This window comes from Carex rostrata, chromosome 33 (assembly GCF_964058835.1).
Source record: "Carex rostrata chromosome 33, lpCarRost1.2, whole genome shotgun sequence".
Taxonomy (NCBI): Eukaryota; Viridiplantae; Streptophyta; class Magnoliopsida; order Poales; family Cyperaceae; genus Carex; species Carex rostrata.
Window position 1 is genome coordinate 4974918 of NC_135950.1, and position 16743 is coordinate 4991660.

At 33.4% G+C, this 16743-nt stretch overlaps 1 protein-coding gene across 1 annotated transcript; it reads left to right on the forward strand.

Annotated features, from left to right (window-relative positions):
• Window positions 1–2942: 2942 nt before the first annotated feature.
• LOC144548403 (uncharacterized) lies at window positions 2943–6390 on the forward strand (the record flags this gene model as incomplete). The annotated part of the gene is made up of 6 exons (XM_078297064.1): window positions 2943–2996; window positions 4317–4501; window positions 5164–5323; window positions 5765–5850; window positions 5930–6021; window positions 6107–6390. Coding segments are annotated over 6 exons (831 nt in total), but the record flags the coding sequence as incomplete, so codon positions are not given.
• Window positions 6391–16743: the final 10353 nt, after the last annotated feature.

Genomic DNA, 16743 nt, shown 5'->3' on the forward strand with positions numbered 1-16743 from the left:
CTATTCAGGTCTTAAGGCACATCTACTGCTGAATTAAACCTCCTTAACTTTTATCTATAGATTAAAACAACCAACAACCGAATATGACCTCCTTAATGCAAATTAAAATTAAATCAAACACAAAGTACTTGTGTTGTTGAACGGCCCACAAAATTATTGATAACAAAATTACTTCACATAACTCATTTGTTCATATCATTTCAAGTAATATTAAACAAACTTTAATACGATTTCTATTACTATGTGGGAGAAGAATTTTGTTATCATTACTCAAAATTCTTCTAACATAGTAATAATTTTAATTTATTTTTACAAAATATTAATATTCTTATGTCAAAAAAGAAAGGATAAAAAATTATAAAGCCGAGTATAAAATATAGAGGAGTGTTCCGATACCTTTCATTTTTTTGTGTGCTTTTATTACATCTTTATTTTTAAAACCTTAATAACTTAAAATTTAAAACCTAATTATTAAAATAAAATCATTAGATATGATTTATATTATTTTTTTCGAGTAGAACTAAGGTGTTTTTAAGTTCACCAAACTTTTTTGTGAACTCAACTTTAAAATCTTGGATTGATTTTAAATGACACATCAGAACTGTTGAAATCCATGTACTTTATGAGTAATACGTATACATGCAAAAAAAAAATCAACTTTCGAATTAATTTAGTATAAAGTCAAGTGGTCAAAATTAGAAGGTTCATAAATTAATTTTAATATATTTACTTTTCAACATTGTTTTGACCACTTGACTGTATACAAAATTAATTCGAAAATTTAAAATTTTTGTATGTAGACGCACCACTCATAAGGTAGACAAATTTCAATGGTTCGGAATCATAATTTGAAGTCAATTCGATAGATTTTAGAGTTGAGTTCACAAAGAGATTTGATGAACTTAGGAACACCCTAGTTCTACTCCATTTTTTCTACGCGTATGAAAATATTATGATATTTTAACTATGTTTTGACTGATATCAAGAATTTACAAAAATATATTAATGTGGATAATATGTTAATGTTAATTTTTTTAAATTTATTGATTCATATAAAATAAAATCCGACAAATAACAATTTTAGTTTTGACATTTAAATTTTACAATCTTTGTTATTATAAAATTAGAAAATAAAGGTTTGACGAAGACATAATATGGATATATTTTGAAGCATCCTCTAAAAAAACAATATGAGAATAATTTCACTGGTTAGAATTAGAGGTAGGGGTGGCAACGAACCGAACCGAACCGAACTTACCTTAGGTTTGAGTTTGGTTTGAATTAATTTCAAACCGAATCTGGTTTGATTCGTTTCGAACCGAACCCATTTCGAATCGAATTAATTGCGAACTACACATTTTTCGAATCGAACCCGAATCGAATCACGAACTAAATTATTTTTTAGCAGCCCTAGTTATACTGGTAGTTTATACATTAATTTTTTCTCGCGGGACAATATTCACATGGCTTCCTTTTACCGGTATAAACTATGAAATAAGTGTTTTTAAGTTGAAAAATTGTTCATGAAAAAATACATCAGAGACGGCTTCCCTGGTATTAACTATGAGAGATGACCGAAGAGAGAGGAGAGACAGTCATCTAGGCCGGAGAGATGAGTGACAGCCGGAGAGACAGCCAGTCGCCGAGAGCGTTGGCTAGATTTTAGAGCTAGAGAGAGAGTGAGTTAGGGAGAGGTGGAGAGAGAACTAAGTTATTGAGATTTGAGAGTGAGGGAGTATCGGCTAAGTTAAATTATGACTCTCTATCTTGGATTTTAATTTCATCAGGTAAATGGATGGCCGGTGATTTTATGAGATTCGAACCACAAAAAAATCACGAACCTATTTCGATCGAACCAGACTAGGTTTGAGTTTGGTTTGAATTAATTCCGAACTGAACCTGGTTTGGTTCGTTTCAATTCGAACCCATTTCGAATCGAATTAAACTCGAATCAAACTCGAATCAAACCCGAATCAAACCCGAATCGAATTACGAACCTCGAATTTTTTTGCCAGCCCTAATTAGAGGTATCTCAATCTGAAATTCACAGAATTTGAGCAGCCTTTTTCAGTACTTGTATGATGTATATATACAAAATTAAAGATTTTTCTGGGGACTTATGTGCAAATATTTTACAGCCGGATCCGAAGAGAATAAATTAAAATAAATAACTATTCAATATTATTTGGTGTTGCGGAAAACAACTTAACTATTCATATGCTCCTACACAGTTTCGACACATAGAAATTCATAGAAGATCCGAAAGAACAAAAAGACAAAAGCCCACATGGGTTGTCTCTCTGCAATTGGACGGCACACGTCAGCATTTTTTTACCCGTGTAATTTTCTGCGGAGACTGTAACGGACTAAAGTAACGGTAACACTTTTTACCCGTGTGCTGTGATGTCAAATATTCGCAACACCAAAGTTTACAGAGTATGAAAGCAAAGATTTTAATTTGAGAATTCGGAAACATCGATTCGCTATTCGTCGGAGTCACTTCAAGATTCGCGTACATCTGATATAGACGGTTAGGATTGAGTACGCATTCTCTGAGATATCTCATATTTTGCGTGACCGACGTGTCCGGTGCCTATTCGGGGATAGCGCTGGGGCCAGTATTACTTGAGCTTTGAGATTCGTGTAGAATATTTGAACGGTTAAGATTTCCGAAAACGCACGCAAAATATGAGATGGATGCGAACTCCACTCTTACGTGATTCTCTTTCACTGTGAACTTCCCGTCATGATTCGCGTACATCGGGATACCTACTGATAGTCCGATCTGATATAGACGGTTGGGATCTGCCTGTGATATGCGATTGATACAACCGGAGAGGGTCCGTATCCCCCGTTTTAAGTTCTAAACGCCCAAAAGAAATTGTATAGTTCACTCCACTCTGTGAAGTTCATTTCATTGTTACCTCAGCCGCTAATTCGCAAGATTCCTTCTTCCCTCTCAATTCGCTTCCGGAAGCAACACTAAGAACACTAAGGTGTGCTCAGATATTCAATTTCTCTTTCTTTTTCGTATCTTGGAGGGTACAATCTTTGTTTCTTTTATTTTTTTTATTGAAATTAATACTTGAATTAATACTCGAATTATATGGTCGCAAGTTTAGCTCGTAGTGTAATCAACAGGCCTGGCATTGAAAAGTTTTTGGTTTGTAAATATATGTTGAAATTAAGATATCAGAAGACGCAAACACTCTTAATTTAAGTTGTATTGAAAAGAAACGTTAACAATTGGTAGGAGTACCTTTCAAAACACAATTTCTAGGCAATTAACAGGCCTGGCATTGTATATTCCACTTATTTCTTCTTATTCTTTCTATAAATTTCAAAACACAATTTCTTTTTCGTAGCTTGGGTTCGACTCGGTTCTTTCTTCTTTTAATAAATTCAGAATCACACATCAAGAAATAATCTTGTAGTGCAATTAACAGGCCTGGCTAAAATAATTTCTCTACCTTTATCGGAAAGTTCTTGGTTTGTAAATATATGTTAAAAACACAATTTGGTAGGAGTGAATTATCCTATAATAGAAGTTAGGTTACAAATCATGATGGGTTTAACTAATTTTTAGACTTGTCTAATATTCAGATACTTGAATTAATTAGGATTTGCACAATATATTTATTTCGGGAAAAAAGGGAAGGTTGGTATGGTGAAAAACAGGCCAATTAGGAGTTGCAGACCTGAGAGTAACATGAATCTGGGGTTGGGTTTTGAACCAGTTATGCCTATATACAACCCAAGTAACCTCGACCGGTTTCTGAAGCATGTCACACCTTCTATCCACGCTCAATACCAATCTGATGTTTGTCCCTTTTTTCTTTATTTCCTTTCTTTTTTAATCCAGTTTCACTGCTAGCTTGGTTGTAATCTTAGTTTTTCTATTAGTGACGTCCAGTAAGTACCCGCAGCTATAAAAGCAATGCCAGTACATTTTCTTGGCATGCCAAACATTTTCTATTTGGGTTTTTGCTGCTTATTTGGTGAATTTTATTTTTCTATGCACCGGCTTGAAATTTGAGTAATAGCTTGAAATTGGGTTTGGCAGATGATTTAAGGCTTGAAATACCAGTACATTTTCTTGGCATGCTAAACATTTTCTATTTGAATTAATTTGTTTTTTTGCTGCATTCTCCTCGTACCAATATTTGGGTTTTTGCTGCATATTGGGTTAATTTTATTTTTCTATGCACCAGCTTGAAATTTGAGTAATAGCTTGAAATTGGGTTTGGCAGATGATTTAAGGGTGAAACCAGTACAAAAATCATTATATGATTTGGTTGTTTGAATAAAACTTTTAGGTACTGCCTTATTTTGAATTGAAAAAATTATGGGAGGCTTACAAGGAGTGGAGCACTTATGGGTTGGGGGTGACTCTGGTCCCAGAAGGTCTTGCAGAGGTCGTGCAGTATTATGTCCCTTTCTTGTCTGGTATCGGGCTGTACCAGTCACCAGCACCAAGCGAGACGATGAACCTGTTCTCTGGGTACTTTCTATCTCTTTCTTTTTCTTTGATTTTCTTGAAGCCAAATATATGATAGAAAGTTCACTACATTTGACTGCCCTTTTTCTTGAAGCCAAATATATTTAAAATCAAATGAAATGGGAATCAGTCCATTTATGTTGGGTTAAACTGTTATGTTGATATTTTTTTGTTATTGTGTTTGATTTTTCTTTGTCATAGTGGTTGTGAAGTTACAAATATGAGAAATGTGGGTTGTTGTTTGACTGTTTGTAAATATGAAAAATGTTGGGTGGGTTTGTAAATGACTCAAAGTTTATGTGATAATTTTATAAGTAATTCATATTTGGCCAACTTTTACTGTAACTTATACTGATGGCATAGCGTGGTTTAGTTTCCTCAAATGGGCTTAATGGTCCAATAGTAACTGCAATTTAACCTCGATTAATTCTCAATCAATATACACCCCAATTTACCCCTAGCCATGCAATTACAAATTTTTACAGTCTTTGCTCCAGATAAAACTAAAAATACTGTATAATTGGACCTTACTGTCTTGACCTATAAAAAGAAAAAAATTGGTGTACTGCAATGCCTTAAAGTACCAGATTTGACTGCAAAACTGGTATCAAAGATTTCTAGCTTTTAGATATCATTAATATAATTTATATTTTTACTCATTGCAGTAGAATGAATCAAGGTGAAGTTGAAAGCAGCTCAGCTTCTTGCCAGAATCAGAACGAGCTGAGAAATGGAGGAAACTTAAACAAAGCGATGAAACCTGACTTGCTTTATCAATATCTTGAAGATGAAAAACCCGCTAACCGTAAACCATTTGCTGACAAGGCAAGTACTGATACCCACATGATCACCTTTTAGATATTTTCTTTTTCTTTCTTCACTGTATATTTCTGGATTCTTTTATGATATGATGGGGGTTTTGTGGTATTAAATTAAAAATTTAAAAATTGAAAGGTCCTTGAACCAGAGCCCGAGATGTTTATTATCAGCTGGTATTATATTTTTGTTTTACAAAACTCTTGGTATTCTTTCCATATTTGGTTATCTGATAAATAGGATTTAATGCTTTCTTACTATTGTCAGAGTTCTTCTATAAAGAATAATTCCAACTGTCAAATTATATTCACAATGAAGAAAATACATGTTATATTTATCCCCAAGAAAAAGCAAACAGTGAAATTAAAAATATCATCAGATTGTCATTTTATGTATTTAAAAAAACTATTAATAATTTTATAAATCTGACAAAAATTTGCATCATTTAAGATCATGGAACTTGCTGATGAATTTCCTGAATTGATGACTCTGAAAAGCTGTGACCTGTTGCCGAATAGTTGGTTCTCTGTCTCATGGTATGCTTTATTGATTTTTATTTGGTCTTTTTGCAAATATTTAATTTTTCTTGATTGATTTTGACATTATTGTTTTTAGGTATCCCATTTATAGAATACCCATGGCTAACATACTAAGTGATCTGCGTGTTAGCTTTCTCACATTTCACTCTCTGTCTACCCTGAAAAGAGGTACTAATTAATTTGTAAAGAAAATTTGTTCTAAATGGAAATTTCTTGTACTAATTAATTTGATGTTTTGTTTGTGTTTAATTAGAGCATCCAGCAAATAAGATTTTGGTTCCGGCATTCGGGCTGGCTACCTATAAGTACGATTTCTTCCATCCTATATGGAGGTCAGGGTATGGGACCCAGCAGCAGGAGACAGTGCTTCGATTCCACATGAAAGACGCGGCAATCAATCACATGTGCATCCAACAGGTGGCACACCCTGATTTGGTGTTCTTTGTTAATAAGGGGCGCCGCATTTATAAATTGCAGGATAAAGAGAGAAAGTATATTAGAAGATAAGAGGGAAGGGAGCATCGGTGAAAGAAATGTATATTAGAAATTGAACTGAAAGAAATGGGAATGAAACCATTTTAATCTTAATATATTCGTTGTTCCTGTTTTGAAAGAGATAATAAATTAAACAAACATATTAATTAATTTGAGAGACAGGGACATGTACACAGTACACAGTACACCACCTCCTCGGTCGTCTATGAATTCACATCCGTCTCCGTGCCCAGTTTTTACAACAATGCCAATATCATATATAGCCATCAATTAATTAATTAATTAATCTAGCTAGGAAGTAATAACCTGCTCTGTGGAGAGTTACCTCAAGGTGCATGGCAACATGTGGCGATTCAATGCTGCGGTTTAATTTCTCAGACAATATATATATATATATGCTTGTCTTTGTGGGAACCCACTGCCACCATGCTCCATTTCGACAAGCTCTCTTTCCTCTTGGAGAGGTGGAAATTAAAAACTTGCCTGAATCCGTTGGGATGGATTGATCCAGCCCATTGACGAGACCGCTGACATGTGGCCCACCGTCTTGGATTCTGTGAGGTGTTTGAGTTGACAATATAATTGAATTTAACAAGAGAAAAGGGACGCTTCATCTTCACGCCTAAACTCTTGATAGAGAAGCTTTAACTTTAGTTTAGCTACCAAGATAAAACACATAAAACAGATGAAACATCTCTTTTCTTTTCTCTCTTGTTCAATTCAATCTTGTTGCTAATTTAAAGGGACATCTCCATTTAATGAATAGAAGGGGATAAAATAAAGAATGCTAAATTTTTATGAAGATATTGGATATTAAGATGTTTTTATGAGGAAATTGACTATTTTAAAAATTTTCACAGGTACACGAGATGGTACCGTTCATTGTTTTTTTCTTTTTTGGAGTTAGAAGAACAACATAAGAAGAAAAAAAAATTATGAACAGTACTGGACAGGATGGACTATCCTGTCCAGGATTTTCTTTTTATTTTTTTTATTTTTTTTTTTTTAGCGATTTTGTGTAATTAGTGATTAAATTAGCTAGAGGGGGTGGTTTATTTAGTCCAGCGGACATGATAAATCATCTTGTTCTTCTTATATTTTGAAATTTCACATAAACCTACTCCTATTTCGATATTTTATTTATTTATTTATTTATTTTTCTATTAATAAAAAAATCAGGTTTTCTACCTATCTATAAATATAGTAAAAAATTCTAAAGAAAATGTAAAATATTTGGTTTTCAAATACATTTTCAGATGAATATCATATTTAATAGTTTGGATCCACTATTTTAATTTTAAAAATAAAATATAAGTTAATAACACGTGCCATATAGCCTCACTCAAAATATCATATCATTCTTTTGGTATTTATAGTATTTGAATTATTATATAAATAATGAGAGGCTAAATTCCTTCAATTTTTATGTCTTTGTTTTTCCTTCTTTTGAAAAGATATTATACTTAAAATTTAAACACCAAATATCTAAATAAAACTATTAGATATGAACTATATTATTTTCTCTATGCACATATAAAAGATAATGACATTCAATCTTGTTTTGATTGGTACTAAAAACTCCTAAATACAACATTGATGTGGATTATTTGTAAACCTTGATTTCTTAACTTATTATTCATATAAAAATAAAATTAAAAAGTGATATTTTTTTTATGTGCATGTAGAGAGGAAAACAAATCATATCTAAAGATTTTATTTTGACACATCATGTTAAAATCATATTCCATTTATGTTATTTGTTTCACAAGCACAATAATTAAGTATATTCTCTGTTAGACATGAAGTAAAAAAGCGCACTTTGCACTTTGCACTTTGCACTTTGTTTGTACTTAATTTATCTAGCTATAATTAAACGGAATAAAGAGAAAGATATAGAAAGAGTAACTGTAATTCTTCATCACTAGAAACATCAGTAGGGGAGAAACCGATAAAAAGAAGAAGAAACAAATTAAGGTCAGGATTGATAGGGGAGACACCGATCCTAATTAACCCAATTCTGTTTTCTGTTATTTATTTTCTCTTTTAAAATATTTGTTTAAGAAAATAGATAGTATTTCTATTATATCTAAATTTTAAGATAATTAACATATTTTCTTAAATTTTTTTTTATATTTAATATAGAAAATTAAAAGCAGAAAACTGAACTGGGTTAGGAACAGTGTCTACCTCACTGATTCTAACATTATATTTTTTTTTCGGATCGGTACCCCTCCTACTTATCTTTTTACTCATCAAAAATCACGTATACTCTTTCTATTTCCCTTTTTTTTTTAATATTTTCTATAGACAAAAAATACTCACAGTACTAGGCTGTTGCTGGTCCAGACTTTCCCAGTAAAAAGGAAAACTGTACTACTGAAGGTGCACAAACTAAAGTGTTTTAAAGCCATGACAAAATATATAAAGTGTTTTAAAGCCATTCTCATATTTTCTCTCTCTCTCTCTCGGGTCCTCTCACATAGGCTATAGTTAGTGAGAGCATGCAGGGACATGTTTAATTTAATTTGTGCATCTTTTACAAAACGAATGATATCGTTACCCAGTATTAATTGTGTCATGTGCAACTATATAGATATGCAAGGCATTACTATTTACCGGTACTGCCTTTCTGTGGTAGTGATTTTATTATTGTAGAGGATGTCATTAAAAGGAACCAGGTCTCTTTAGAGACAACTTATTTATAGCCGTGTTGTAAAAAACGTCCGTTATTTAGTCTAATTAATTGGCCGATTAGTCGTTAGCGGTGACCAAACCTTCATAGATTTTTCAATTATTTGGCCGATTGTTTTTTATTATGACCGATTATTTCTGATTATTTCCAATTAATCACTTGACGGTATCCTGTCTGTCCGACGACTGCATATCATTATTTAATTACAACATTGATTTATAGTAAGATCTTAGGGAATGAATCTCACATCTACCACTTGTACCAGTGCTCACAAGATGAGCCAGATTTGTATTTTCAACTCTAGGACTAGCTAGTCTGATTGGTGAGCACAATTTTACAATTCTAACTTCAAAAATCTATCCGATTGGTTTTAAACGACGAATTCAAACTGTTGAAACCAATCTACTTCATGTGTGATATGTGTACATGCAAAATTTTGAAACTCATTTAGTACAAATTCAATTGTAAAAAAAATGATGAAAATGAATGCATAAAAAAACTTGTAAACTTTCATTTTTTTTACTGCTTGACTTTGTACAAAATGAATTCGAAACTTTCAACATTTTACATGTACATGCATCACTCATGAAATGAAGCATATTGATTTCAATTGTTTAAATTTGTTATTTGAAGTCAATTCGATAGATTTTTGAAGTTGTACTCATCAAACCCTCTTGGCGAGCACAATACACGCTAGCTTTGCTCATGCAAGTTGTTGTTTTAAGTGCTATCTAACGTGTCAACTAGAGCGGATACATTAAACGGGCAAAAAAAAAGTGAATTGACCTCTATTTCTTTCTTAAAATTTTATATTTTTTTATGTTCCAAATTTTTTATATTATTGTTGGATATGTTAGATAAATGAATAAAGCTATCGTGCACTATGTTTATCAAGAAAGTTTGATGAACATTACTCTAAAATCTATCATATTTATTTTAAACGATGAATTCAAATTGTTAAAACCGATCTATTCTATGAGTGTTGTATTTAATTACATGCAAAAAAATTTACATTTTCGAATTGATTCAGTACATGCCAGAAATTTACCCCTCGATCTAACTTTGAATTGGTACTTGTGCAACATAAACAAATTAATGGGGACGACTTGAAGGCCTATATATTAATTGGTCTCTCGTACATTAATTTCATCTTAATATTTTGGTCCAACTCTGATGATTTCATAAACTCGATAGTCATTCGGATCTCCGCCGCAATTAATAATTGCTTCATTGCAATCCTTTAGTTGTCATTTGTCAGCTCGGTTTTACGAAGGTTGATTTAATATTAATTTTAGAAGAGGGTTAAAATGTTTTGTATCTTTTATGTCTCATCATGTTTTATATTTTTTTTTTTATCTTTAAGAATATAGTAGTCCATTCGAAGAGGTCATGAACATGCTCTCCATATTAATTGGAGACCAAAATTTATATTTTTCTTTGAAATTTTTTACTATTTTTCTAGATAAGTACAAAATTATAATATTTTTGTACCTATCTAAAAATAGCAAACAATTTCCAAAAAATATAAAATTTAGTCTCCAAGCATATTTTAATATGGAGATTATGTTGAGTGATTCGGATCGACTGTTTGAACTTTGAAAACAGATATAAAATATGTGAAGCACGGTGAGGCATGAAAGACATGAGATCTTTGAACCCTCGTCTTTATGACTTTTAAGTAATAATGAACAAATATACTGTTATGGTTATTTGGCCGATGTTTTTCGTAATAGTAACTGGGAACTTCACATTTTACCTGTTTACATACTGTAACATTAATTCACTTTTGTTTTTCCAGGCTATATTGTGCAAACTGTTGGTAATTATAACAATCAATACGCTGCATGCTTGTGAAATTGATTGTGTCGATCGATATGTTAGGTTTTAACATTGATGTGATATATTGATGCTGCCAGTTGAATCGTCTCTGCCCTTTCAGAATTTCATTCATAGAGCGATCATCATTAAAGCAGAGAGATCTTAATTTGTTCATATATATATATATGTACGAAGGTTCATTTTATTTTTCAATTAGAGACTTGCTAACAATCGACCATGACATTTGTATCATATATGGACTCATGAGCCATCAATATATAGCATGCATATATTAGTACAAATAACCTCTTTACTGACTGCTAAAAAACTTATTTACTGAATGTTACTGAGACGTCAGTGATGGCGCCGCCAGTATAGCAATAATTTTGATATTATTAGTACGTAGTCGTTCACATATCATTAAAATAGTACAGAAGCATGAGCGTCATTCATACATTATGCTGTTTGATTCTGTGAAATTTATACGAATTCAAATAACCTAATGTAACATAATATTTATGTTTAGATCTGGACCGTTCAATCCGAATCTGGATTGGCCCAGATTCTTATCGGATGGCATTTATCTAAACAGGAATATTATGTTACCTCAGAGGATATGGATTCCACTTAGCCAGCTTCTCTTTCTTCGATATCATTCGGCGCACTTCACATACTAAGAGAGAGAGAGAGAGAAACTAGCAAGGAAAAGCTTAGGCGTATCATTAATGCATACACCAATTCAACTTTAATCCCCATCGATTCACCTAGTGGATGGATGTAATAAATGGCCTAGTTGTTTCATCTGAAAATTTACAAATTGTAACTTAAATAACCGAAATTTGCATGAACGTCATTCATACATTATATGCTGTTTGATTCTGTGAAATTTGTACGGGTAGAACCGTACGTAGTATATATAGAAGCATGCAAACAGTTTTAAGACCATTAAATGCTAGCTATAGGATTTACAACAGGCAAAACTAGAGAGAATAGATAAAAAAAAAATAGGAGAAGAGAGAGATAAAAAATAAATTTATTTGATTTGATGTGAAGGATGTGAATTAAAAAAAGAAGAAGAAAAATATCAAAGGTGTCAAAAGACACTATATTATATCGGTGCAAAATCATAACCAACATCGAAAGAAAAGAATATTAAAAAGTAAAAACAAAACCAATATTATATCGGTACAAAGTTTGACACCAAAAAAGGAATTCCCAGATAATCTTCTATCGGTTGCTTCTTTATAACCGATAAAATAATTAAGGTAACTCTTTTCTATCGGTTCTTTAACTTCAACTGATAGAAGAAAGTTGGCCACCGTCTTTTATCGATCGGTTACTGAGTCCACAACCCATAAAAGCGTTTTCCAACTTATTTGCTAATTGCCGCAACACGTTTAGTCTATCGGTAAACTTAGATCATTTAAACTGTTAGAAAATGAACGTTAGTAGAGGCCATTTCTGTAGTAGTATTGGTGAATACTGAAAACACCTTGCTGGACAAAGGCATGAAATCCAGACCCTTCTCTGTTCCTTTCCAGGATGGAGTGCCAATGTATAGAGTGCAAGAATTAAGGCTAACAAGGTGCAAGCAAGCTTTGAGCTTAACATCGACATCACTCGAGCTCAATTTCTGACAATTTTCTGTTCAAAAATATTGTTTGAGCAAGGAGTAGTGCATCAGAAGCATGGTGGTTTGCTGGCCTTATGTTATATTGTCCAGGATCTAATGCAAAAGAATTATGGTGTACCCAATTTGTGTTGCGCATGATCTTCGATCGAGTTATCTTGGCAACGTTCTTGTATACATCTCAAGAAAAATTCTCTTCTTGCAATTTTAATGGTCCATGATCATAAATTGCACACTGTATGAAAGAGATCTATATACAAGGATGAAAAAAAGAAGAAGATGAGTTCAACTTGAGGACGAGCTCTTTTCAATTAGGGGAGAATGCATGACACAGTCCGGATTGCACCGTTATGATGCCTTTTCAAATTTCAATCAAGGAGCCTTATTATTCTAATGACATGTCATTATAACTTTTGGAATGTCTCTTAACAGGCCTTGAGAACATCGATGTGCTTGAAAAAAAAACATAATGGCTCCAGTATTAACTTTGTTATAATCCAAAACCGCTATTGTTTGACACGTAATAAGATAACCATAAAAGAGGCAGTTGAAGCAACTGATGGCAGTTAGCAGTTAGTTAGTTTACCAACTAATGAGTTGTTGTAACAGAATTAGGAATGGTGTATAACTGATCTATAAATACACCATTAGAACCTTGTAATGATTTTTTGAGTTGAAATGAAATAACACGAATTCTTCTTCTCCTTTTACTATTTCTATTCTCGTTTTAACACGCTTTAGTATTTTGTCCATAACTTCTCTGTACAAGCTCCAAATAATGTGATATAAAATTTTGTGGAAAGCTGGAAGCATGTTCTACAACTACAATGTCAAACATTATTTCAAAACTAGAAAAAAAAACCTGTTCAAAATAGGGTGTATGAAATTGAGCATCCACGTGTACATAAATTTCTTAAAATACTCCTACTTTCCTTTGATCTCCATAGCTACAATTGTTGCTTAATTTTGATATATTAATTGCACTGAAAACTTGTGTACTTCCCCTCCAGTTCACACGTAATGTCTCCGTTTATAATACACATCTGAAAATTGACAACATTTGACAAGGACACAGTAAATCATTTCCAAGAAACAACATTCGTTTCAAAGAAAGTTGCTAGTTAAGCATCCTTAACCAAGAGCAAAAACTTATAAATTGTTATGTACGTGCTGGGTATATATGAAAATTTAAAGAAATATATATACAATTAATATTGTCATCACAAGTAATTAATTAGCACTCAAGTTACTGTGGTTATAATGTAAAACTTATAATTGCCAGGTAAATGAAAATATATACAGAATCATGTGCTTATGTTTATGGCAAATTTATGTCATGAAAGTGGGGCTTGGCCACCAGAATTAATGCTTCATCTAGCTCTTTACAACATTACTGGTTGATAAGATTTCATGTACATGTCACTGGGCCTAAAAAGATATATTACGTACTTGGACAATGGAGATAGGTACCATATATATTTCTCTTTAAATCTTTCACCTAACTACGAATTTTTCAAACAACTTAAGTTGTTCCTGCGTCCCAACATACCTCCAAGTCTATATAAGCGCACTTGTCTGTGCTACATTGCCACCAAGAGCGTTGGAGATCAAAACAAAAGAGAGATATGGCTTCGAGAAACATTCTTGTGCTAATTGCCATTGCACTAGTTCCTTTTGCAATGGCACGACAGAATCCTTCTGACAAGGAGGAATCACAAATTGGTAATAATTACTAACCTAAACTACGTGCGTACTATGATATATAGATAATGACTAATGCTAATTATTGGGTCTGGATTAAGCAATGAAGAAATATGCAGGGATACAGCTAGCTTTGATCATTTTAATCATTAGAAAACTGTAACATGAAACTTATTGTTTTCTTTTGTATGATTTAGTCTTTGACAAACAATGTTTGGATATGTGATTTTTGCATGTAATATATAGCTTAGGCTTTAGTTAGTTCAGTTCAACTATATTTTGTATAGGTACTAGTGTTTTGGTACTTTCAAAAACAGTTTGATATCGTTAACGAAACCATTAGAATTACCCTACTTTTATTAATAAAAAAAAAATCATAGATAATGATTAAATAAAATCACAATATTTACAAAGTCTCTAAATTATCCCAAGCTAGCCAAACTGATATACTATGATTTGTTTAGCGTGCCTGTTAAAAGTGTGTGCAATAACACCAAAATTCAGAAACTACCATTTTGATCTTATAGCCAATCTCTCTTTTTCCTCTCTCTCTATATATATAGAGATGGTAACTAAACTATATATATATGGTAACTAAACTATGTATGTCTTGGATTTTGTATTTTGTTTCACAGATCTCCCTCAGAAGAATGTTGTGCCCAGGCCTCCTCCACCGCCTCTGTCGCATTGTTTGAAGTTTCCTATTCCCATTCCGGTTAAAGGCATAAAATCACCCATATCTATATGTTCCCCACCACCACCGCCATCAGGTCCTGCTCCACCACCAGCTTCCACACCACCACCACCATCTGGTCCTGCTCCACCACCAGCTTCCACACCACCACCGCCATTTGGTCCTCCTCCACCACCAGCTCCACCCCCAGTTCTAACTCCAACTCCTACCCCATCTCCAACTCCAACACCTACCACTACACCAGCTCCAACTCTAGCTCCAATTCATACTCCAACCCCAGCTCCAACTCCCACCCTAACTCCTATCCCATCTCCAGCTCCAACTCCAATTCATACTCCGACTCCATCTCCTACACCCTCTCCCACCCCAACTCCCACCCCATCTCCAGCACCAACCCCAATTCATACCCCATCTCCATCTCCAACTCCATCCCCTACCCCAGCTCCAACTCCATCCCCTACCCCTTCTCCAACCCCAATTCATACTCCAGCTCCAGCACCAACCCTAATTCATACTCCAACTCCAGCCCCGACACCATCTCCTACCCCCTCTCCCACCGCAACTCCTACCTTAGCTCCAGCACCAACCCCAACTCCTACCTTAGCTCCAGCTCCAACCCCAATTCATACTCCAACCCCAGCTCCAACTCCATCTTCCACCCAAACTCCTACCTTAGCTCCAGCACCAACGCCAATTCATACTCCAACTCCTGCTCCAACTCCATTTTCTACCGTCTCTCCCACCCCAACTCCTACCCCAGCTCCAACTCCATCTCTTACCCCTGCCCCAACACCAGCTAATTGCAACAATGGGAACAATGGGAATAACGGAAATAACGGTAACAATGGAAACAATGGTAACAACGGTAACAACGGAAACAACTGCAACAACGGAAATGGCAACAATGGCAACAATGGAAATGGTAACAATGGCAACAACGGTAATGGAAGAGGGGGATAGTTAATTAGTGGTTCCATTAATTCTTGAATAACTTATCAATTAAATTCAGTATGTTTTATTTTTAAATTCTTGATGAGTTCATTTTAGTTTTTAGAAGGGAGAATATTTGTATTAGTAGGTAGGTACTTTGCTGAGAGATTAGTAGCTAGGGAATAAATTGAGCTCTTATGTAGCTGCCTTTTAATTATAATAAAACACTACTAGCATCAGCACTATATATATGTGGGTATTGATTGCATTACATGAATATTATTAATCACCAGCGAATTTTTTTTATTTTTTTGTTAATATTGAGAAAGTTAAATACGTTGCATGGTACTATGATGGATTTGTTTAGGCACGTAGAAGGCAAAAATAGGAACGCAAAAGGACTAAATAAGGTTGCAATACCATAAGAATAAGCATCAAGATAAATTCAAAATATGCACATTTTTTCATGGGTAACGTCAGGAATAATATATCAAATTTAATGCATTTTTCTTTTAAATTTCTGTCGAATACTGACTAAAAAGTTTGAATTTATCGCTGGATGACATTTTTTTTTTCAAAAAATATAATTTTGCTATCAATGGCGGTCCTTATAATGTGATGAAATTCATGCACTCATTCGTCACAAGGCATCAAAAAACCATTCCAAAGAATGTATGTTAGTTCTATTTACATTATTATTTTTTTTTGACAGAATTGCCATGTGTTCTATGTTATTATATTTGTGCTATAAAACGCTGGTAGAGGAACCCACCTGGTACCGAACTTGTTCTCATTGTCTTGCTTCTCTGGATTTGGTATCTTGCTATAGTAACCTACTTGCTCTATTTTTTTTTTTTAATACTAATATTTTGAATTGAATTTAACCAATGTACCCAAACTTGTTTTGTAAGTATATATTTGGGTATAATT